This window comes from Solenopsis invicta, chromosome 10, assembly GCF_016802725.1.
Source record: "Solenopsis invicta isolate M01_SB chromosome 10, UNIL_Sinv_3.0, whole genome shotgun sequence".
In the NCBI taxonomy this organism is placed as follows: Eukaryota; Metazoa; Arthropoda; class Insecta; order Hymenoptera; family Formicidae; genus Solenopsis; species Solenopsis invicta.
This window is the reverse complement of record NC_052673.1, coordinates 8,880,730-8,905,500: the sequence shown is the minus strand read 5'-3', so window position 1 is coordinate 8,905,500 and position 24,771 is coordinate 8,880,730. Positions and strand designations below refer to the sequence as shown.

The 24,771-nt window shown below is 27.2% G+C and overlaps 4 protein-coding genes across 8 annotated transcripts; all 4 read right to left on the bottom strand.

Annotated features, from left to right (window-relative positions):
* Positions 1–42: 42 nt before the first annotated feature.
* LOC105193063 lies at positions 43–12,134 on the bottom strand. Its single transcript, XM_039454029.1, has 11 exons — positions 10,944–12,134; positions 10,339–10,693; positions 9,756–9,986; positions 9,101–9,214; positions 8,666–8,830; positions 3,953–3,996; positions 2,775–3,086; positions 2,132–2,486; positions 1,560–1,796; positions 950–1,063; positions 43–480 (listed from the first exon to the last, which is right to left on the bottom strand). The coding sequence occupies exons 1-11, from the start codon at positions 11,198–11,200 to the stop codon at positions 313–315; spliced, it is 2,352 nt and encodes a 783-aa protein (XP_039309963.1). The 5' UTR covers positions 11,201–12,134; the 3' UTR covers positions 43–312.
* A 1,298-nt stretch (positions 12,135–13,432) lies between these two features.
* On the bottom strand, positions 13,433–17,652 carry LOC105193043 (odorant receptor 22c). 2 transcript variants are annotated; one of them, XM_039454499.1, is made up of 7 exons: positions 16,687–17,652; positions 16,559–16,612; positions 15,581–15,932; positions 15,024–15,254; positions 14,372–14,485; positions 13,765–13,920; positions 13,433–13,609 (listed from the first exon to the last, which is right to left on the bottom strand). In XM_039454499.1, the coding sequence occupies exons 1-7, from the start codon at positions 16,818–16,820 to the stop codon at positions 13,559–13,561; spliced, it is 1,092 nt and encodes a 363-aa protein (XP_039310433.1). In that variant the 5' UTR covers positions 16,821–17,652; the 3' UTR covers positions 13,433–13,558. The 2 variants fall into 2 exon arrangements, with proteins under 2 accessions (XP_039310433.1, XP_011155671.3); XM_011157369.3 differs by having other exon boundaries at positions 16,564–17,642.
* Positions 17,653–17,679: 27 nt separating this feature from the next.
* On the bottom strand, positions 17,680–21,193 carry LOC105193034 (odorant receptor 13a). Its single transcript, XM_011157357.3, has 7 exons — positions 20,755–21,193; positions 20,157–20,641; positions 19,557–19,911; positions 18,875–19,102; positions 18,673–18,786; positions 18,020–18,175; positions 17,680–17,872 (listed from the first exon to the last, which is right to left on the bottom strand). The coding sequence occupies exons 2-7, from the start codon at positions 20,411–20,413 to the stop codon at positions 17,822–17,824; spliced, it is 1,161 nt and encodes a 386-aa protein (XP_011155659.3). The 5' UTR covers positions 20,414–20,641; positions 20,755–21,193; the 3' UTR covers positions 17,680–17,821.
* Positions 18,994–24,646, bottom strand: LOC105203175 (odorant receptor 13a). Of its 4 annotated transcripts, none has more exons than XM_039454494.1 (6): positions 24,300–24,646; positions 23,712–24,066; positions 23,150–23,380; positions 22,963–23,076; positions 21,694–21,849; positions 18,994–19,121 (listed from the first exon to the last, which is right to left on the bottom strand). In XM_039454494.1, exons 1-6 carry the CDS (start codon positions 24,554–24,556, stop codon positions 19,077–19,079), a joined length of 1,158 nt encoding a protein of 385 aa, XP_039310428.1. In that variant the 5' UTR covers positions 24,557–24,646; the 3' UTR covers positions 18,994–19,076. The 4 variants fall into 4 exon arrangements, with proteins under 4 accessions (XP_039310428.1, XP_011170247.3, XP_039310427.1 ...); XM_011171945.3 differs by lacking the exon at positions 18,994–19,121 and adding an exon at positions 21,333–21,500; XM_039454493.1 differs by lacking the exon at positions 18,994–19,121 and having other exon boundaries at positions 21,333–21,849.
* Between the last annotated feature and the right edge of the window lie 125 nt (positions 24,647–24,771).

Below are 24,771 nucleotides of genomic sequence, written 5' to 3'. Positions count from 1 at the left end.
AACTATTAATAAATGACAATTATTAATCCTTTAATAACTCTTAATTCATTATTTGATATTTTATCTTATTAACTTATATATTAATTACGTTGTAAATTTATCAAATGTATATTGTATTTCTTTCAGTATCAGTACATAGCATACAGGACAGATACATATGATCCTGACGCTTTCATCATCTAAAAGAAAGAAGTTAAGAAATTAAATAAGTAGATGTACACTATTTATGCCTAAAGAATAAATTTCTCAGCAGATTGGAATTATAAATAAAATAAACTTGTCTTTTAATAATTATTTAAATGTACAAAAAATTTATAACCTTACAATTGTAAAAGTTTCGAATGACATATCCATCATATTTGCTGCTGTAATGCACAGTCGCTTCTGAGATCTCATTATCATGAATAATAATATTTTATTTTGATGTAAAGACATATTATACCATGGCATTTTATATGTTGCATCAGTAATTGATTTACTCTAAAAACAATGTAAATATCAAATGCAAAAACATTTTTTATATTTATATTTATTTAAATAAATTATTCAACAATATCAAATAATAATGGTTTGATCTAATATTACTGTTTAAGTTAAAAAAATATTTCACCAATGACATTAGAAAGTCATAATTTATTAACAGTTTTAATTTTATTTTCAGAATCGTGCATATAAGCAAATAATTTCTTAATGTAAGTAAATACTATACAATTTTACAACAAGATTTTATAATGTACATTCTAATTTTACATTACGTTTAAAAATATTATACAGTTGTAAAAAGTTTTTTTTTAAATAAGAAATATTTAAAAATTAAATATTCTAAATAATATTTTTTATATTGCAATATATTTATATTTCTTTATTAGAAAACGTTATGTATTTCCACTACGCCAACATAATGTGATTAAAGATAATATATGTGCAATGAACCATTTTAAATATTTACCTTCATGCTAAGATATTCTCCAGTAAAACAAATGACGAAGGCTTCCATCATTATAGCTAGGTAAGCAGTAGCAGTTTTTATTAACACGAAAATTCCAGCTTTGGTATGAATAGACTAATTCAACAAATTATAGAATAGAAAATTGAATATATATATCTAATTGATTGCTTTGCACGTAGAGGGTGTACCAGACAACCCTTTTAAAATTAAGAAAACATGATAGATTTTACTACAGATGTGAATTATTATAAAAATATAAGAAACTTTGTCTCAAAGTTTTTTTTAAATATCTTTTTTAACTTTTTATTTAAGTTTAAGTTTTATCACATTTATTTTTAACATCTTAAAGTTGATAAAAACAAAATGTTTAATACTAAAGTTTTAGTGTATAACCCGAATTTACAATAAAAAGTATATGTTATATATAAAACTTTCAACATTTGTTCTGAATAGTTTATTTCCGATCGGAACAAGAAATTAAAAATATCACCATTTGATAGAGCATATCCGATTTACTTTAAAAACTATTGAGATTTTTGATAAAAATTATTTCTCTCTATTTTAAAAGAGGTCTACCAGTGTCTAAGCTACACTGTATTGCAATACTTACAATTATTAAAACAAATCCTAGACAGCAAATAACTAATGTATTCCAAACAATCTGCATCAACGCAATGAAGGAGAATAGCGTTTCGATATCATTGGAAAACGAAATAATTCTATTATGCCTCTCAATCAGCATTCCTAGTGAAGTGACGGAAGATTCACGAAGAAGAGTACTCTTGTTGTTAGATATATTTCTAAATTCATAACACATTATATCAATTTGGCCGCTTGCATGAAATACCTAGAATATATTTAAATTTTTGCAAAAATTGTAATTACTGTATACAGAGAAAATTTTTTTATAAAGAATGTGTTTCTCAAATATAGCAAAACAATAAAAATAATAATATAAAATAAGATATTTAATTACACAAAAAAAATTATTTTATAAAGCTATTTGCAAGAACCGCTTAAAATTATCATTATTTATAAATTTGAAAGTTTATACATAAAAATTTATCTCAATCAAATTTTTATAACGTAAAAAAAAAATTTCAATTTGTAACTGCGTTTACAATTTTGAATTGCAAATTGTAATCGGTTACATAAAAAAACAAACATATAAATATAAATTACCAAAGAAAAAATTAATCCGTTTATAAGTGCGACTACGCATACGTTCATCATAACATTTACAAATATTACTGCAAGAAGAATTTCAAACGTAGGTGATTGTTGAGTTTCAAAAGGAAATTGCACTTTTATAGGAAGCTGCCGTAAAGTGTCATTGTAATCTTCAGATAAGAATACAGAATGAATTATATATTCGCCTAACAGATAAGTTACCCCAATACTCGCAGTCATACTCAATAAAGTGTTAGAAATAAAATGTGCTACTTTTGCTTTGATTGTCATCATATGCAAATGCTTATCGATATTGATACATTTGCGCCAATCATGATCCATAGTAGCCAGGATTTTATGAAAAACTCTGTAACATTACTTTAATTAATTATATGTTTTAAACACGTTATTCACTTTTTCGCATAACATAACCAATATATTACAATATATTTCAATATTCGATTTGAGGTTTAGATCATAATACCTACAGTCAATTCCGATAATGAAGAATTAATGAAACTGAGAAGAATCTTGTTCCTCGAAAATATACACATATATACACATATGCATGCACACAGTCATAGAATACAGTTAAAGAGGATTATAGAGATTACAAAGTTACGCTGTTACAATAGTATATAATATTATACCTTACCGACGCTGTATCCACAGAATGATCACTTTAAATATTGTCAAAGTGTAATTTAGAGCCACAGACAGACTGTCGACGAGATTCGTCAACTCGCTGATCTTCAAATGATCAAATATGTACACATATTGGAAGTACAGTACAATCAGCATATTCAGCAGAAAACTCAGCAAATAAATAGCAGAAGTAGAATCACCCGGCCACATACCAAGAAGTTGTAAGCCAACTTTTAACGCTGGGCTAATACTAGATGGGATTGTCATTGCAAGTAATTTTAAAAATATGAGAAAATAGAGATCAGTCTCAGAATATTTTGTTCTTTACTCTAATTGTACAAGAAATGAGGGTGCATCCGTTTCTTCAAGAGCATCCCCCACACGATGCATCCCCACTCAGGTAAACGGATCAATCGCTATTATACTTTGCAGAGTACGATAAGTTGTGACAGAACTCATTATTTCAATAGACTATAATTTCATAAACAGACTCGTGACGTGTACTTCTATCGTGATGTAACGAAGATATTGTGCAGCTGTACTAACGCAAAAAATGATGAGCTTATTGCGCAACATTTTTTGCGGTATTATTTCTTTAAACGCAATATCATAGGCAAGAAAAAAGTCTAGATGTCTTACTATATTTCCTACTAAATGCTAGGAAATTATTAAATACTCGACTATGGTGGTTATACGTTAGATATTCTAAGCAAACGGAAATAAATTGTACTTGTGGAAATGAACTTTTAGTCTTTGAAAAAATGTGATGAGGAGGAAGCAACAGAACTCTGTCTGGAAAAATAATGAATAATTTCCTTTACTAATTTAATAAGTGTTAATGCAAGAACTTGTTCACTGCACAAATTTAAAAAATAAAAAATTTGCAGGTACTATAGACGTTCAATTAGAAATATATCAAACAAGTGCAAACAAAAAATACAAGACATACAGATGAAATATGTGTCCTCTAATAAAAGTCAACAACCAAAATGTTTAATGCAGTTTGCCACTTCATATAGCTTTTCAAATAAAAATACGATATAGTAATAATGCAATATACAGAATTTATTTGCATTTACATTAAATTATTATTATGTTAATTGTGAATACGCTAAATAAAACGACATAAAATGATAAACGCAAATCACATAAGTTTAACCCTGCGTTGGTGTGGTGCCTTAAACTTACGTGCATGGTGTAGTGGAGTGTGGCATACCCCATAACAAAATGTGCTTTGAAAATCCCAACATTTGAGTATATGCATCATAAGTGTACAGTTTTTATTTGAAACAGTGTTGTGCTATTAAAAAAATTGAAAAAGTAGGAGTAGCTCAAAGAATTTATTGCATAATTTAAAAATAGCAAAAATAGCAGCTTAAAACACAAAAAAGCTAAAAATTTATGCTAAAGCTACAGCTACTAAATAATAGAAGGCAATAAAATGATGCTTTTGTGAGAATTAATTGACTTGCATGCACGGGGTGTATCATACTCCACCACACCACCGCAGGGTTAAACATGTGTCAGACACGCTGGTTTTTAAATTATTATTGTTGTTACTGTCGTTCCATAAAATTATTCAATATTGTTATTTCTTATTTACTGGTATGATGTTATATTTTAATGTCAGAAAAATTTTTATAGTCTAAAATACAATAGTAACAGTAATTAGAAAGTTATAATGACTTATAATGTTATTTAATGCGAAAAAAAATTTAATCTTAAACCTAATAAATTTGCATAATCGTTTTTATTACGCTTTATACACATTTGTTTTCTTACTTAAATTCTTTTTATTGTTCTTATTTGATATGAAAATGTTACAATTTTATTATATTTAATGGTGTAACAACGCCAAGTTTTTGTATATTAAATTTTTTTTATTTTAATAAAATTTTCTTATTTTGTACTGTTTCTTCTTTAACCTTTAAAATTAAATGTTATATTTTATTAAAATTTTTTAAAATTAAATACATTCAACTTGGATTAAAATAAGAAGACTTTTAAATTAGAATACAAAGATTTAAATACTACTTGGGTTTTATTATAAAAGTAAAAATACTACTATTTGGATTTTATTTATTAAACATAATATCATTAATAGTTAAAGCGACAACTATTTGAGTTAAAATAGGAAGATCCTTAAACGGAAATACAAAGATACTATATAATACTATTTGAAATTTATTTGTTATTTTTAAACATAAGGAAATAAAGATCAGTATTCACATATTTGTTAGATGCTTTAGTTAAGTAGTAGTGGGGTTGAACTTGAAACAGAAGATAATGCACTTTCATTTATGAAATAAAAGTGCATTGTCCTCTGTTTCAAGTTCAACCCCACACGGTGCGTCCCTACTCAAATGAAAATGGATCAATCGTCATTACATGTCCCACTGTATAATCAAGAAAGAACTCATTATGTAGATATAATTCTCTGGGCAGTTTGATAATGTACACTTTGACCGGAAAGTATATGAAGACAATGTATAACTAGAAACAGAAAAACTGTTTGCTTCAGCTTTTTTGCAACTTTGTCTTTCCGTAGCAACGCAACAGAAAGACGAAGTTACATCAACAAAAATCGAATATTTACCGCGTTTTCTACCTATTGTGAAAATTATTAAATAATTAATAAAATGACAGTAATTATACATTAAACGTTTTAAATAAATGATATCAAATTGTGTTCATGCATTTTAACTTTTGATCTTAAAATAAACTATGGTAAGAAGAAAGTAATATAACTGAAGCGTGTAATAGTTAATAATTTCATCTACAAATTTAGGAAACATTATGGTGCACGTGCTTAAAAAATAAATTTCAAGAAAAAAGTTTGTAGTTCAAAAAAAGGATACTACGTATCGTGAACGTTTAATTACAAATACAACAAAAAAAATTTTAATAAAAATTTTGCATCAATATAATAATACACAACACAGAAACTTTTTTCAATTATATTAAATGTAATTTTAACTTATATAATTTATTAACTATTAATGACAAATACTAATTCTTTAATAACTCTTAATTGATTATTCAACACTTTATCTTACTGATTCATATATTAATCGTGTTATAATTTTGTCTAATGTATGTCGTATTTCCTTCATCATCAATTCCAGCATCAATACATGGCAAACAGGACAGATACATACGATGCTGACGCCTTCATGATCTAAAAGTAATGAAGTTAAAAAATTAAGTAGATCTGCAAACTACCAGTCAACACAATTATGTATTCACTATATAATAAGTTTTAACATTACATTTTATGTAACGTGAAAGTTGCATCAATGTTGTAATTATAGTCGTTCAAGTTACCTCGTGTTTGCGATATTTTCTGATTGGAAAAAAAATTGCTTCTTTTTTCAGGAATTGTAAATGGCACTGTTGTCGTTGATGCTTCATCATAATACTCAGCTGTTTCTCAAAATTTGTGAAATTTTGGTACGTATAACGCAATTTCTTAAGGGATAAATTTTTAAAGTTAGAAAAAAGTGATTTAATTGTTTTTACATTTCAATAGGATTGGCATCACCCGATGTCAATCCTATTGAAAATGCGTGAGCGTTCATCAAGATGAAACTTTGTAGGAAAAAGATTCGCAATTTGAAACAACTTTCGCGACAAATTCGTGCAATTTGGAGGTCTCTGACGAAAAAATATGTCAAAAATCCAAAGTATGCTTCTGAAGTACCAGACAATAATTGATGCTGGAGGGGATTTCACGAACTATTGAAGTAGAAGCATCAAGGTATGAATCAAGATCTTGTGATTTATGTAAAACACTTGGAAATAAATATCTTTCTTTCAAAATAATTGTTGGACATGAGGTAACTTGAACGACTGTATATTATAATTTCACCTTTTTTCTAAATTAATGATGGTACATTTATATCATTTTATTATAATTAATTATTTTTTACATAACGTCTATACGATTTCAACATTTTTCTGTGTATTAAAACATTACATACTTTTGTTATATAAATAATATGTAGCATTTGCACATTTATATTATATAAAAGAAAGCAATAGATACAAATAATTATGATATAAATATAATAAAATATTAGTTATATAAATATATATGTTATTATTCCTAAGTTATATAACAGTTACAAATTGTGTCAATTGAGTATATCTAAATATGGATAAAAAATAGAGAAGAAGAAGATATTATGGCTACTGTCGACAATATGACTACCCGTATTATAATATTTCCGTTATTAGGTGACGTATTCTAACAATTGCTTATGAAGTTATTCATTTAGTAATCCACCGTTTTTTAGTGATGCTAATATGCCGATACATAATGACTGACAATTATTATAAAGCATTTTTACTTTTGAGCACTTCTAAACTTTTTCAAAGTACACTTTTACCCTTTAATTATATGCACTTTCTTATTATTCTTAAATTTAAGTGTATTATTACACAAACGTACTAGGGGTATGCAGGTACCCGAGATTTCGGATTTGGGTCGGGTCGGAAATTTTGTTTGGGATCGAGTTGGGACCCGAAAGTTTGTAAAACTCAGGTACCATAAATCAAGTCGGGACTCAAAATCGAGTCAGGTCCTAAAATCGGGTCGGGACCTAAAATTGAAACGGAATCCCAAAATTTTGTAAATTTTGAGTACTCGGATCTAAAGTCGGATCAAGTAGCGGTCAGAGACCTAGATACTTTATACACTAATGTGAGAAAAAAATTACTAAATTTACGTAAGGCATTTCGTTTATATTGAATTACTATATTTGAATACTGTCAATGAAATATTTACTTACAAAACATAAGTATTTACTCAATAAAAGTGATAATTAAATGAGTGTACTGAATAAATATATATTTACATTTGGAAAAAATTTTATTGGGGAAATATTCAAACAAATAATTATTAAAATTTAGTATTTTTTTTCTCCCATTAGTGTATAAGGTATTTAGATCTGTGACCGCTTCTTAACTCGATTTTAGATCCGAGTACTCAAAATTTACAAAATTTTGGGATTTCATCTCGATTTCAAGTTCCGACAGGATTTCAGGACCCGACTCGATTTCGGTGACCGACTCAATTGCGGGTTTCGACTCGATTTTGGGTATCCATAAATTTCAGGTACCCGAAGTTTTTCGGGGTCCGACCCAATCCTGATAAAAAATCCCGATTTGACTCGGGTACCCGTAGTTTTGAATATCCGCACACCCCTAGAAGATACACTCCAGTATTTTTTTGTTATTTAACTTTTTATTCAACCGTATATATTTTGAGTTTTACAAAGTTAAAACAATAACATGGAATTTTGTTAATATGGTTTTTTAAGCGAAATTTTTATATTGAAATACTTCTTCGATAAATTGATTGTCATTCTAAAGAGCGATGTTTAGAAACATTAGAGACAACATTTTATGCTTGTTGTTTAATGTTAAACAGAGATAAAATATTTTTATTAAAATTTCTAATGATATTTCTAAAGCTTCTGAACGCAGGAAAATTCTAAATCAGGAAAATCCTAAACAATGGTAAATTAAAAATATATAATTTTGTAACAAGATGCTGTGTTTCTTTTAAACTAAAGTAATTTTTTTAAATTATTTTTATGGATAGCCATATTACAACAACTTTTTTTTTCCTCTGATTATGCAGTGCATTAGATTTTTGTAAATCACGTTTTAAATAATAAATATTTCATTACTTTGAGTCCAGAATCTGTCAAACAGCACTCTGAAGAATGCAATCGTTCAAGTTTCAATAGAGAATATTAATTATAAACAAAATTATTCAATAAAATAAAAATGAGTGCCATATTACCCTTTTCTCCTCTGTTAAAGATCCAAAAATTAACTAACTACAAATAAAATATACTTGTCTTTCAATAATTATTTAAATATCCAAAAAATTTAAAACGTTACATTTGTAAAAGTTTGAAATGACATATCCAACATTTTCCCTGCATGGATGCCCAGTCGCTTCTGAGATCTCATTATTATGAATAATATAATTTTACTTTGACGTAAAGGCATATCATACCACAGCGATTTATATGTTGCATCAGCAATTGATTTACTCTAGAAACATTATAAATAATGTCAAATAAAACAACTTCTTTTATATATATATATATATATATTTATTTATTTATTTAAATAAATTATTTAACCATAGTAAAATTTGTTCTATTATCATCAAAGTTAGAAGAATATTCCAATAATAATATTAAACAATCATCATTTATTATAAACTTTATTTTTATTTTCACAATTTTTGTACATTTATATTAAGCAATTGTGTGATTAAAAAATAGTATATATGTGCAATTAACTATTTCAAATATTTACCTTCAAGCTAAGATATTCTCCAGCAAAACAAATGACGAAGGTTTCAATCGTCATAGCTATATAAGCAACACCAGTTTTTACTAATACAAAAACTCCAGTATTGTTATGAACAGACTAATTCAAGAAGTTATTTAAAGGAAATTCAATATACATGACATCGATTGCTTACCATCGCATGTATATGTGGGATGTATCATACAACTTGTACAACCCTTTTAAAATTAAGAAAACACAAACTTTTATTGCAGACTTGAACTACGCTAAAAAAATATGTACTATTTTTTCACAGATTTTTTCTAAAAGTACTTTTATTACTGTTATTATCTTTTATACTTTTTTTGAGATTATGTTTTATCGCATTTACTTTTGAGATTATTTTAAGATGTATCCAGGAAAAATGTTTAATATTAAAGTTTCTAATTTTTGGGAGGTATAATCTAAATTTGCAATAAAATATACATGATACATTTAAAAAATTCAACATTCGATCTAGATAATCTATTTTCTGTCGGAATTGGAAGTTGAAAATATTATCATTCGATAGAAAGTAATCTATTTATTTATTGGAATTACTGGAATTATCAATAAAAATTACTTCCCTTTATTTTAAAAGAAGTGTACAAGTGTTTGGAGCAATCTGTATTACAATACTTACAACTATTATAACAAGTCCCAGACAGCAAATAACTAATGTATTCCAAATTACTTGCATCAACGCGATGAGGGAGAAGAGAGTTTCGATGTTCTTAGAAAATGAAATGATTCTATTATGCCTCTTAATCAACATTCCAATTAAAGACACGGAAGATTTATGAAGAAGAGTATTTTTAGAGATGTTTGTAAATTCATAACATATTACATCAATTTGTCCGCTCACATGAAATACCTAAAATATAACCTAGTTTTTGTAAAAATTATAATTATTGTATATAGAAAAGATTCTTTTAAATAGAATACGTTTTTTGAGTACAATAAATTAATAAATATAATAATATAATATAAGGTAATTATTTAAACAAAAAATTTTTTTCATGAAGCTAATTGTAAAGTTAGTTTAAAATTATCGTTATTTATTTATAATTTGAAAGTTTATGTACAAAAATATAACAATTTAAAAATATAACAATCTAAAATCAAATTTTATGATGTAAAAAAACTTTACTGTAACATTCTGTGTTCACAAATTTGCAAATTACAATTGGTGTTACGTAAAACACTAACATATAAATATAAATTACCAATGTAAAAATTAATCCATTTACAGTAGCAAGTATGCCAGCGTGTATAAATACATGTAAAAATAATGCCATAACGAGAATATCATACGTAGGCGATTGTTGTGTGTCAAAAGGAAATTGTATCTTTACAGGAAGCTGCCGTAAAGTAATATTGCGATTTACACTTGAGAATACGGAATGCATTATGTAATCGCCTAAGAGATAAGGTACCGCAATAATCGCATTAAAACTCAATAAACTGTTAGAGACAAAATGCGATATATCTGCTTTAATTTTCATCATATGCAAATGATTATCAATTTTGGTACATTCGCACCAATCATTATCCATAATAGTCACAATTTTATGAAAAACTCTGCAAAATTATCATATATTTCGAGTACGTTGTCCTTTTTGCATGATATAATGTATATTTCAATATTTGACTTGAGGTTTAAATGATAATATCTATAGTCTCTTCTGATTAGGAAAGATCAATGTTAACAATTAATGTTAAGAAACTGAGAAGAATCTTGCTCCTCAAAAACACACACACAGTCGTAGAATACAGTTAAAGGGTATTATAGAAATCACAAAGTTACACCGTATACGATATTATACCTTACCGACGCTGTATCCACAGAACGATCAATTTAAATATTGTCAAAGTGTAATCTAGAGCCAAAGATAGACAGTCGACGAGATTTGTCAACTCGCTGATCTTCAAATGATCAAGTATGTACACATATTGGAAGTACTGTATAATCAGCATACTCAGCAGATAACTCAGCAAATAAATAGCAGAAGTAGAATCACCCGGCCACAAACCAAGAAGCTGTAGGCAAACTTTTAACGCTGGACTGACAGCAGATGGAATTGTCATTGCAAATAATTTTACAAATATGTTTAAACAGAGATCAGTGTCAGAATATTTGTTCTTTACTTTGATTGCACAAGAAATGAGGGTGCATGCGTTTCTCCAAGAGCATCCCCCACGCGATGCGTCCCCACTCAGGTGAATATGGATCAATCGCTATTATACTTTGCATGGTACGATAAGTTGAAACAGAACTCAATATTTCAACAGACTATCATTTCGTAACAGACTGCTAATGTGTACTTCAATCGTGATGTAACAATAATTGTGCGGCTATAGTAACGCAAAAAAGATAAGCCTACTGCACAACGGTTTCATTTTTTGCAACATTATTTCTTTAAAATGCAATATCGTAGACCAGAAAAAAATGTCTAGATGTTTCCTACCACATTTCCTATCGAATGGTAGGAAATTATTAAATACACGACCAGGATGATTATATATTAGGTATTCTAAGCGAACTGAAATAAATTGTGTTTGTGTGTGAAAATAAACTTTTAGTCTTTGAAGAAATGTAATGAGGGAAAAACAACTGAACACTCCGTCTGGAGAAATAACGAGTAATTTCCTTTACTAGTTTAGTAAGTGAAAAAGGAGAGAATTTGTTTACTAAAGAAATTTAAAAAGTAAAAAATTTGCAGATATTATAAACATTCAATTATAAATAAACCAACAAAAAAATATAAGACTTACACATGAAGTATATATGCTCTAATAAAAGTCAACGACCAAAATGTCTAACATAGTGTGCCGCTGCTACACAGCCTTTTTTAAGTAAAAATATAACTTGACTCAAGACACTACCGTCTCCTAATATAGTAATAATACATAACATACAATTTATTTGTATTTACATTAATTTCTATTAATGCAAATTAAATTGTTATTGACAAATAAATAAGATAATAAATAACAACTAATTTATAATAATGATTAATATTTTATTTTTTATTAAAAATGTTTAATATCTTTCGATTTAATGACTTATATTTGCTATGTTGTAAAATTTAATAAACAGATGTTACATATTTTGGTTAATATTATTACATAGCAATCAAAAAGGATACATACACATACAATGTTGATGCTTTCATAAATTAAAAAAACATTTAAGTTAAAAATTCAATTAGATCTACAAATTACAATCATGAATGAAGGACATATGCCACATTAGACCAAAATTATATTGATTAACTTGATTAAAGATTTAAAAAGTTGCACTATATTAAAAGTTTTGAATGATATATCTAACATCGCGCTGCCGTTATTGCCAGTCACTATTATAATCTCATCATTATGAATAATATAATTTTACATCGGCACATCAAACTGCAGCGTTTTGTACGTGTTATCCTTAGTAATTGTTTTATAATTTACCTTAAAAATAATACAGATAATTATCAAATTTTGCAGCTTCTATTATATTTATTTTCGTATGTTAAATTTGTTTAATATGAAACAATTTTTCAAGTATTATCGTCAATATTATAAAAATATTGGTTTTTAGATATATGAAAATTCTTTCTTTATAATTTATTTTAAGGATATAATTTTAAATTATTTTATTATTATATAGAATTAAAATTTTAATACATTTCACCTCAGTGTACGTCTAAACATGAACTTTATACCATAAAATTGAATCATAAAAATATGTATTGCGGTCCATATTCTCTATACCAATTCTAAATATTTTTTAAATATTACCTCAGCAAACAAAAATTAATTGAAATGGATAGAAATGAATTTATTTCGACATTTTTGTATTTACACTTCAGATTTTGCAAACTCATTTGAATCCAAAAATAATAAAATAGGAACATGAATCCATCCAAATTCAAAATAATAAATAGCTTGTTATGTATTTCAATCTATTTGAATCTATTTGAATCTGAAATTACTTTAGAACTCTGAAACGTGAATTCGGATAAATTAAAATGAGTTGCAATTTGCTTGAATTTATTTTCGTTTGCTGGGATGCTCGTTAGTTTCTTTAAATGAACAAAACAGATTATAATTGTGCATTAAATATTTTAAACAAATGGCATTAAATTGTGTTTTAACATAATATAATAATAAAATAATATAAATGTTTAATTGCTTCTAAAAAATAAACTTAAAAGGTTTTAAATTAAAGTTATGTATTAATCTAATAATACATAAAAAAAATAAAAATGATGTGCACTTATATTAAATGCAACTTTTTTAAATTTATTAACTGTTAATAAATAACATTAATTAATTTTTTAATATTTATTTAAATTCATTATTGATATATTTTATCTTATTGTTAGTGATCCATATTAGTCACACGTTATCATTTCAGCATATATGTATATATTTTCTGCCGTATTTTCTTTAATATCAATACATAGCATATAAGACAGATACATATGATGCTGACGCTTTCATTATCTAAAAAAAAGAAGTTAAAAAATTAAGTAAATAAGTCTGCTATGTTTATGCACATAAAATTCATCACTTTTGCAGCAGATTGAAAAATTAACTAACTACAAATAATATAATCTTGTCTTTTAATAATTAAATATCCAAAAGATTTAAAAAGTTACACTTGTAAAAGTTTCGAATGACATATCCACCATTTTCCCTGCCGTAATCGCCAATCGTTTCTGAGATCTCATTATTATAAATATTATAATTTTACTTTGATGTGTTGGCATATCGTACCACAGCGTTTCATATATCGCATCACCAACTGATTTACTCTAAAAATATTATGAATAATGTCATACATAATGGTTTTTTTATATTTGTTTTTATTTAATCATAGATAAAGTTTGTTTCTAATATTATTATCAAAATTAGAAAAATATTTTAATAATAATATTAGAAATTTATCATTTATTCAAAATTTTAAATTTACTTTAGGGTACATTTATACTAAGCAAGTGAATGCTTCGTATAAATAATTATATTATGTAATGTTAATAACATTTTATATAAACATACTGACGTTTAAAGATATAATAAAATTGCGGAAAATATTTCTTTAGAATAAAAAACACTTATATTTAAGAATTATATAAATACCTTCAATAATATTTTTTATATTACATCTTTATTAGAAAGCAACGTTATGCATTTCCACTATTACGTTAACATAATTATGTGATTAAAAAATTGTATATGTGCAATTAATCTATTTCAAATATTTACCTTTAAGCTGAGATATTCTCCGGCGAAGCAAATGACGAAAGCTTCAACCATTACAACAAAGTAACCAGAAACAGTTTTTACTAATACAAAAATTCCAGTTCCGTTATCAATAGACTGATTCAATAAATTATAAAAAGAAAATTGAATGTACAATATTATAGGGTATATATACAGGATGTCCCAGATCATCCCAAATATACTATTTTTAAAATGAAGAGAATATAATACCTTTTATTACAGATTTAAATTACAAAATAAGTAATTTTTATCACAAACATTTTTTTTTTTAATCAATTAATTATCTTTCTTAATCTTTTATCTAAGTTTATCATTTAATCACATTTTTAAGATAATTTTAAGGATCTTGATAATGGAACGATAATGGATGTATTTTCAGAAAAAAAAAATGAAAACAAGATCTTTTTTCGCATGTAATCTGAATTAATAAAAGTATATGTTAAAAAAACCAACATTTACCCTAAACAGTTTATTTCTGGCCGGAATCAGAAATTGAAAATATCACTATTCAATAAAATGTATCTGATTTACTTATAAAAATTTTTGAATGTGTATGTATTTTCAATAAAAATCACTTCATTTTAAAAGAGGTGTATAGATGATCATTGATCTGGGACAGTATTACAGTACTTACAATTATTATAACAAATCCCAAACAGCAAATAACTAACGTATTCCAAACAACTTGCATCAACGAAATGAACGAGAAGAGTGTTTCAAGATTCTTCGAAAATGAAATGATTCTATTATGCCTCTCGAGCAACATTCCAAATAAAGGTACGGAAGATTTATGAAGAACAGTATCCTTAGAAAGATTTCTAAATTCGCAACATATTATATCAATTTGTCCGCTTACATGAAGTACCTAGAATATATTTGAATTTTTACAAAAATCATAATTATTATAAGTAGAAAAGATATCGTTGTAAAAAATGAGTTATGATACAATAATAATATCTAAAATATAATGTTCAATTACACTCAAAAAGTTTATTTTATATATAAATTAACTATAAAAATTTTTTAATACCGTTATTGTTTATAATTTAAATTTTATGCACAAAAATGTAACTAATCAAGCAAACTTTTATAATCTAAAAAAAACTTCAACGTGACAGTATTCACAATTTTGCACTGTAAATCATAATAGGTTACGTAAAAAAATAAAGACGTATATAAAATGTGAATTACCAAGGTCAAAATTAATCCATTTAGAACAGCGATTGTGCATGCGTGTATCAATACATGTAAAAATAATGTTACAACAAGAATTTCAAATATAGGCGATTGTTGAGCGTCAAAAGGAAATTGTATCTTTATAGGAAGTTGCCGTAAAGTGTCAGTATGATTTTCAGTTAAAACGTAACGAATTGCGTAATCGCCTAAGAGATAAGGTACCGCAACAATCGCATTAATACTCAATAACGCATTAGAAATAAAATGCGATATACTCGCTTTCACTGTCATCGTATACAAGTGCTTTTCAAAACTGAAGGATCTGCGCCAATCATTATCCATAGCAGCCAGGATTTGATGAAAAATTCTGCAATATACTTTAATTCGTTATATGTTTCAGACATTTTATTCCTACATTCTTACATTAGATTATGAATGTTGTATATTACAATATTCGATTTAAGATTTAGATAATAATATTAAGTCACTTCCGGTTAGAGAAAATCAACAATAAATATTACGAAACTGATAAGTAAATTTATTGAAGTATTACACTTTGATCTTGATAAGCTTTGAATATGTTGTAATATAGTTTAAAGAGAGAGAGAGAGAGAGAGAGAAACACTTTTTTTATACGTGCTGATACGACCGTTAAAGAGGTGAAACACACTCTTGAAAAAAATTGGTTTTTTATTTCCTTTCTAATAAAATTTACTTAGATTTTTTGGAAATGTCATTTTTTTGAAATCCCTCTCTCCCTCTAAATTTCAAAAGCGTGTTTCACCTCCTTAACGGTCGTATGGGCACATATAAAAGAATATATGTCTCTTATTTTGACCTAAATTGCAACACATTCAAAGTTTATCAAAATCAGAGTGTAAGGCTTAAGTCGGTTTACTTGTAAGAAGAATTCCTCGAACACACATACAGTTTATTGAGCACAGTTATAGAAGGTTATAGAGATCATAAAGTTAATCTGTAATGATAGTATACCTTACCGACGTTGTATCCACAGACTGGTTAATTTGAATACTGTCAAACTGTAATCTAGAGTCACAATCAGACCGTCAACGAGATTTGACAACTCACTGATCTTCAAGTTATCAAATATGTACACATACTGGAAGTACTGTATAATCAGCATGCTCAGCATAAAACTCAGCCAATAAATAGCAGAAAATGTATCACCGGGCCACATACCAAGAAATCGTAGGCTAACTTTCAACGCTGGGCTAATACTAGATGGAATTGTCATTGCAAATAATTTTTAAAACGAGAAAATAGAGATCAGTCTCAGTATATTTGTTCTGTACTTTAGTTGAACAGGAAATGAGAGTTCATTGTACGTTTCTCCATGCGCATCCCCCACACGATGCGTCCCCACTCAAATGAATACGGATCAATCGCTATTATACTTCGCGTAGTACGATACGTTGAGACAGAACTCATTATTTTAACAGACTATAATTCCATAAACAGTTTGATAACGTGTACTCTAATCATAAGGTAACAGAGATATTGTGCAGCTATAGAAACGCAAAAAAGATGAGCTTACTGAGCAACGGTTTCATTTTTTGCAATATTATTTCTTTAAAACGCAATATCGTAGACCAGAAAGAAATGTCTAGATGTATCCTATCACGTTTCCTATCGATTGATAAGAAATTATATACACGACTATAGTGATTATACATTGGGTATTCTAAACAAACGCAAGTCAATTTTGTTCATGGAATTTAACTTCTGGTCTTTGAAGAAATATGAAGAGAAAACAACAGAACTCCATGACTGGAGATGAAGTAATGAGTAATTTCCTTTATTAATTCAGGAAGTAGTAATGCAGAGAACTTGCACATCGGACGAATTTAAAAAATAAAAAATTTGCAAATGTATCAACAAAATATGCAAAAGATGGATGAAGTATATAATTCTCTAATAAATGTGCATAACTGAAATGTTCAATGTAGCTTGCTGCTGCATAGCTTTTTTAAGTAAAAATATACAATATAATAACAATAATGTAAAAAATACAAAATTTATTTTGCAGTTAAGTTATTGTAAATTAAAATGTAATTTATTGACTAGTAAATGAGGTAATAAGTAATGATTTTTAATTTACAATAACAGTTTAATTTTTATTTTTTTATTAAATATTTTTTAAATGTTTCAACTTATATATATATCAAAGTTTCAACTTATGATATGTTCACTACGTTATAAAATTCAACAAAGGAATATTACACGTTTTGGTTGACGTCAATACATAGCAATTAAAACAGATACATACGACGCTGATGCCTTCATAATCTAAAACATTTAAGTTAAAATTTAATTAGATTAACAAATTAAATTTTATGAAAAGAGAATATGTATCATATTATGTCTTAAAATATATAAAATATAAAATCATCTTAACAATGAAATGTCCAAGAAAAAAAAGATTTAAAAAATTACACTAGTAAAAGTTTCGAATGACATATCCAACATTTTTCCTGCCGAGATTGCTAGTTGCTTTTGTGATCTCATCATTATGAACATTATAATTTTACACTGATTTGGTGGCATATCGTACCACAGCGTTTCATATGTTGCATTAGTAATTGATGTGCCCTAAAATGATAAAAATAGTGATTGAATATTGCAGCTGTAGTTATATTTATTTCCATTTCTTAAACTTGTTTAATATAAAAAAACTTTTCCAATAATATCATCGATATCATGAAAATATTGTAACCATAATCTCAGAAATTCTTCACTTATTTTATTCGCATGTTTATTTTCAAAATGCAAAAGTTTTGTAATAATAATAAACAATTAATAAATAAAATTTTAAAACTTAATAAACACTTTTTAACTTCAGATACGTTTTATTACATGTTTAATTATTTTTTAAATATAATATATTGTAAAATAATGTTTTTTAATTAAAAAAAACATTTTTATTTATAAAATTAATTTTCTTAAATAAATAGTTTATGTGTTGCAAGATATTACAATCATTTTAATAAAGATAATTACATCGTCTTATAATTTGCGTTATTATGTAATTGTGTGTTCAAATTTAATTAATATCTAATAAAAAATTGTTTTTACAGTGAAACGCTTACCTTGTGACTGAGATATTCTCCAACAAAGCAAATGAGAAAAACTTCCGTCGTTATGGCAAGATAAGCAAGAATGGTTTTCACTAACATAAAAACACCAGTTCCATTATGGATAGACTAACGAACAACAAATATAGAAATGAATTGGACATATGACAAGAGTTATTGGCGTATAATATAATATCACACATATCACAGTATTTACAATTATGAAGATAAATCCCAGGCAGCAAATAACTAAAGTATTCCAAACAACTTGCATTAATACGATAAAGGAGAATAACTGTTCGATGTTGTCGGAAAATGAAATAATTTTATTATGCCTCTCGACCAGCATTCCAAATGATGTGTAAGATCCATAAAACGTAATACTTTTAGAAATATTTTTGAATTCGTCACATATTATATCAATTTGTCCACTTACATGGATCACCTAAAATATACTTAAATTTCTGCAAATATTATAATTATTATATATAAAAAAAGGTTTGTTATTAAATAGTATTTATAAGGAAAATGTATAAAAAATGCTATATACATGTTGTATTATAATATTATATATAATATTATATGTAATGTATAATTACAATTTAATATGTATATTATATATATATTATATACATATGTTATTATAATATAATATAATTAATATAATTGTAAAATAATTTTAACACTAACGTTAATTATTGTACATTGTAATTTGAAAGTTTTAATACAAAAACAGAAGTGTAACATGTCTTTGTATGCGTGCTGCGTTACATATTACAAAGTACTAAACTGGTTGCTTAATTACAACAGCGTTTACGCTTATAAGTTATAGAATATAAATCGTTGTTATATTAAATTTTAATAAAAACTGAAAATAACAAATGTACATTACAAGTTACCAAAGTAAAGATCAATCCATTTATAATAGCGATCGTCCATAGTTGTAACATTGTATGTATGAATACCGTTACAAAAGTAAGTTCAAATATCGGAGATTGTTGCATATCAAATGGAAATTGTATTTTTACAGGAAGCTGTCGCACAGTATCATTGTCATTCGCAGTTAAAAATATGAAACGAATTACATAGTCGCCTAGGAGGTAAAGTGTTGCAACTATCACATTAAAACTCAATAAAACGTTTGAAAAGAAATGCGATATATTAGCTTTGATTGTCATCATGTACAAATGTTGATCAACATTGATGCACTCGCGCCAATCATTATCCATATCCTTTAAAACTTTATGAAAAACTCTGCAATACGTTAATGCTTTAATCAGATGGTTCAGATATAAGAGTATTTATTCTTCTAACAGGTCAAAACTGATGTTGTACACTCCAACATTTAAATTAAGATTTAGATAATCATATTAATTTACTTCCTATTAAAGATAATCGGATTAAATATGTATGACAAAAAGTAGAAGAACGATCTTATTTCTTGAACACACAATAATTTTAGTAAAATTGAAATAGTAAACAATATTTTTATATCTTACCGACGATGTAGCCACAGACTAGCCAATTTAATAAATGACAAACTGTAATCTAGGGTCACAACCAAACTATCAACAAGATTTGACAACTCACTCATCTTCAAGTGATGAAACACGTACAAATATTGGAAATACTGTACAATCAGCATGCTTAACATAAAACTCGCCCAGTAAATGGTAGAATACGACACACCTGGCCAGAGGCCGAAAAATCGAAGACCAATTTTCAGCGCTGGGCTGACACTACTTGTAATTGTCATTTGTCAAGAATTTTGAAAATTTATTAAAAGTAATAATTAGTATTGGTACATTTGTTTGGTACTCTGGTTGAGAAGGAAATGAGAGAACAGCGTCAGTTTCTCCGAGTTCATCCCCACACAACGTGTCCCCACGTCGCTGCGTCGCATCGGGCGAACATGGATCAATTGCAATTATATGTTGCGTACTATGACCATAAGTCGAGACACAACTCATTATCCGTAAACATCCTATAATTTTATTAACAGTCTATGTTGGAAACACATGAAATGCATTTTGCGATCATGATATAACAAAGATGTTGTAGATAAAATTGTGAACAAAGGAACAGTTTTATACTCACGTTTTTTTTTGCAACTTTGCTACTTCACAATGCAGTTCCATCAACAAGAAATAAGTGTCTACTACGCTTCCTACCAACGACGAAAATCATTAGATACACGACAGAGCAATTGTATTACACATTAGATATTCGAAGCGAATGAAATTAAATTGTATACAGTTCAATTTCCGGTCTTTAAAGAAATAAATTGAGGGGAGAAAAAACTCTCGAGCAAAGGTCAAATCGTATAATGACGAGCAATTTCTTTAAATAATTCAGGAAATGTTCCGTAATACTCGCTCATGGAGTAAATTTCGGTAATAAAAAAAATTGCAATTCAAAGCTAATGTAGACATCATGTCAGATATATGCAATAAAAGACATTTATTCAAACGCTTTATGAGATCTTTGAATAAAGATTCAATGGTCTAAACATTTGACGCACTTCGTAATCATATATCTTTTAGGGCTTTAAAGTTATTAATAATACAAAAAAAAATAAATTATATTTATATTAAATATAATTTAATTTATGGGTAATTTATGTATTTAAAAATTCGTATTTAATAAGTATAAAAAGTTAAGAAATGATAATTACGTTGTTAGTAATATTCTTTAATTCTTTATTTGTTATCACATACTAGTATGTTTTAACTTATCAAATTATATTAATTACACTATAAACTTAGTTAATGAGTAATACAATTTTATTGATATTAGTACATAGCATTCAAGACGGATACATATGATGCTGATGCTTTTATGATCTAAAAAAGGTTAAAAGATATTAAGTTTAATTTACAAACATATTCACGCATAAAAGACATGTGACACAACAGATTTCAAAATTAACTGTAATATCTTTTATAAAACATAATAATAATTAAATAAATAAAATAAATAAATTTATATATATAATTGTATATCTTTTAGTAGAATAATAAAAATTTGAAAGCTTACACTTGTAAAAGCTCCGAATGACATATCTGTCATTTTTCCTGCCGTGATCGTCAGCCGCTTTTGAGATCTCATTATTATGAATATTATAATTTTACTCTGTTTAGATGGCATATCATACCACATCATTTCGTATGATGCATTGGCAATTAATTTACCCTAAAAATTTTGTAAACAATTGTTACATATCATATTTATTTTTTATATTCTGTCTCATTTGCGTTTAGTTACTCAATTGCGTTTAATTTACTCAAGAGATTTCTTCTTTTTTTTCTAAAAAAAAGTCAAAACCATAGACTTCCTATAGCAATTTATTTTTCAAAACCTAAATATTGTATTCTTTTAACATTGATATAAAAATATGGCTTAGTTAAAAAAAGTTGCTTAAATAGATAAAGGAGTATATCATATCATACATACATTCATGATTTTTTACTAAAAACAAATTGTTTAAAAGCAAAAATAATTTACACAATTGTTTATTGCAAATTTCATAGATTAAATTATAGTGAGGATATTATTGATAATATTATTTTATGTTAGATCATGTTTGCAGCAAAATTAAAATTTATATATTTATATTTTTTTCTTAGTTATTATTCTCAGAATGTTGCGGTTTTAAACATGAAATTGGTGCAGCATAAACTCAAAAAGTTTACAAGCCGTAAAAGCCGTACGAATTAAAATAAAAAACATGGCATTAGAAGATCTAGTAAATTAGAAACCTTATTCAATTTTTATATATTGTTACACTACATATTAAGTTTTGTGGAACAGCGTAAGATATTTGTACAGTACATAACACGGCGAAAAACAATTTCAATCAATAAAAAATTTTTTACGTCAAAATAAAAAAATTTTTGTAAATCCCATATATTAACTTATCATAATACTAACTTATTATAATATTAACTTATAATAATACAATTGTTTATATTTACAGATAATTCTTAGGATAGAAAGAGAAAAGTAAATGTAGCATTACTACCGACTGTCGACTTTTATTTTGCCTGATGTTCATTTTTGTTTCTTTTACTTAATTATTGTAAAATTTAAAAGAATAATGTAAAAACTGCTATATTATCTGATAGAAAATACTTTCTAGTTCGTAGTTATGTTTTTAATTATGTGTCAATGTTTGTAATTATGTGTTAATTTTAGTTTTATTTAAGAAATGCAATCCAAAAACAAAGTGGTATGCCGGTACTAGCGACCTTTTTCTATATCTTGTTACAAAATTTTGTATTTACAGTTAATCACGTCTGAACTTACCTTATGGCTAAGATACTCTCCGGCAAAACAAATGACAAAGGCTTCTATCGTTACACCAAAATAACCAAAAATGCTTTTCACTAATCCGAAAACGTTGGCTCCATTATGAATAAACTAGTTTTATAAATAACATAAAATTAAATAATATGTACGATTTTGAATACCATGCATGGATTACAATACTTACAAATGTAAAGGCAAATCCGAGGCTGCAAATAACTAAAGTATTCCAAAGAACTTGCATCAAAGCAATAAAGGAGAACAGTTTTTCGATATTGTCAGAAGCTGATATAATCCGGTTATGTCTCTCAATCAACATTCCAAATGAAGGTACGGAAGTTTTAGAAAAAAGTGTATTTTCAGAGGTATTTTTGAATTTTTGACATATTATATCGATTTGTCCGCCTACGTGAAGCACCTAAAATAAATTTAAATTTTTATAAAAATTCCAATTATTGAATATTTAAAAGATTAGTTTTTCTATAAAAAATGTGTTTCAAGTAACACGATATAATACGAGTAACATTTTTACGTAAGAGTCAATTACTCAACTAAATTGTTTAAACACTTGATATTCATGCTTCCAAATTTCTATCGCAGAAACGCGTTAACAGTATACATGAATCAAAATTCTGCAAGTAATTTAAAATAAGATTTTAATGCAATAATCGAAGTTATGACTTTACCTAACAAATCACTGTCACACAAATTTAATAAAAAATAATTATAAATGAAAATGTGAGAATTACCAAAGTAAAGATCAATCCGTTTATAATACCGACCGCACTTGCATGTAAAAACACATGTAAAAGTAACATCGCAAAGACAATTTCAAACAATGGCGATTGTTGAGTTTCGTAGGGTAATTGCGCCTTTAAAGGCAACCGTCGTAAAGTATCATTGTAATCTTTACTTAGAAACATGATATGAACTATGTAATCTCCTACGAAGTAAAGTAACGTAGCAATTGCATTAAAGCTCAATATAGCGTTGCAACAAATATGCGATATATTAGCTTTCATTTGCATAACGTACAATTGTCGATCAACATTGATGCACTCGCGCCAATCGTTATCCATAGCAGTTAGGATTTCATGAAGGACTCTGTAATGTGTTATTTTAATCTATCAAATGTTAAGATGAAAAACTTGCAATTTCCTTCGTGTAACCAATAATGTTTTATGCACGAATATTCGAATTGTAATTTAATCGACGAGATTAAATCATTTTTTTGTTACAGAAAATCCGAAACAATGTGTATTAAAAAGCGGTAAAGTTTTGCTTTTTGAACACAACGATTAAATAAAGTTGCAACATTACACAACACAAAATCTTACCTGCGATGTAACCACAGACTAATCAATTTAAAAATGGTCAGACCGTAATCTAGAGCTAATGGTATACTGTCAACGAGATTCAAGAGCTCACTGACTTTAATATGATTAAGTATATACAAGTACTGAAAGTACTGCATGACTATCATGCTTAACATAAAACTCGACCAATAGATAATAGAATACGATACTCCCGGCCACAGGCCGAGGAGTTGAAGGCCGAATTTCAGCGCCGGGCTGACAGTATTTGTGATTGTCATTCGCCAACAGTTTGTGAAACGTAGGAAAATGAAGATTAGTATTGGCACATCCGGTACGCTGGTTTGAGGAGGAACTGAGGGTGCACTGTCCATTTCCTCAAGCGCATCGCGCGCATCCCCATGCGGTGCGTCCCCACTCGAGTGGATATGGATTAATCGTTATTATACGACGCATAGTATAATGACAAATGAAGACAGAACTCATTATTTGTATG

Excerpts from the sequence above, each read along its gene's own strand:
- LOC105193063 (XM_039454029.1), bottom strand. The coding sequence starts at position 11,200 with ATGACAATTCCATCTGCTGTCAGTCCAGCGTTAAAAGTTTGCCTACAG. Across the intron at positions 9,987-10,338 it reads ATGGATTAATTTTTACATTG|GTATTTCATGTGAGCGGACA; the intron begins GTAATTTATATT and ends GTTATATTTTAG. Across the intron at positions 1,797-2,131 it reads ACGGATTAATTTTTTCTTTG|GTATTTCATGCAAGCGGCCA; the intron begins GTAATTTATATT and ends AATATATTCTAG.
- LOC105193043 (XM_011157369.3), bottom strand. The coding sequence starts at position 16,820 with ATGACAATTCCATCTAGTATTAGCCCAGCGTTGAAAGTTAGCCTACGA. Across the intron at positions 13,921-14,371 it reads GAGAATATCTCAGCTTAAAG|AGTAAATCAGTTGGTGATGC; the intron begins GTAAATATTTGA and ends TAATATTTTTAG. Across the intron at positions 13,610-13,764 it reads CATTCGAAACTTTTACAAGT|ATAATGAAAGCGTCAGCATC; the intron begins GTAACTTTTTAA and ends TCTTTTTTTTAG.
- LOC105193034 (XM_011157357.3), bottom strand. The coding sequence starts at position 20,413 with ATGACAATTACAAGTAGTGTCAGCCCAGCGCTGAAAATTGGTCTTCGA. Across the intron at positions 18,176-18,672 it reads GAGAATATCTCAGTCACAAG|GGCACATCAATTACTAATGC; the intron begins GTAAGCGTTTCA and ends TTATCATTTTAG. Across the intron at positions 17,873-18,019 it reads CATTCGAAACTTTTACTAGT|ATTATGAAGGCATCAGCGTC; the intron begins GTAATTTTTTAA and ends TAAATGTTTTAG.
- LOC105203175 (XM_039454493.1), bottom strand. The coding sequence starts at position 24,556 with ATGACAATCACAAATACTGTCAGCCCGGCGCTGAAATTCGGCCTTCAA. Across the intron at positions 24,067-24,299 it reads AGTCTGTGGTTACATCGCAG|AGTCCTTCATGAAATCCTAA; the intron begins GTAAGATTTTGT and ends AACACATTACAG. Across the intron at positions 21,850-22,962 it reads GAGAGTATCTTAGCCATAAG|GGTAAATTAATTGCCAATGC; the intron begins GTAAGTTCAGAC and ends CAAAATTTTTAG.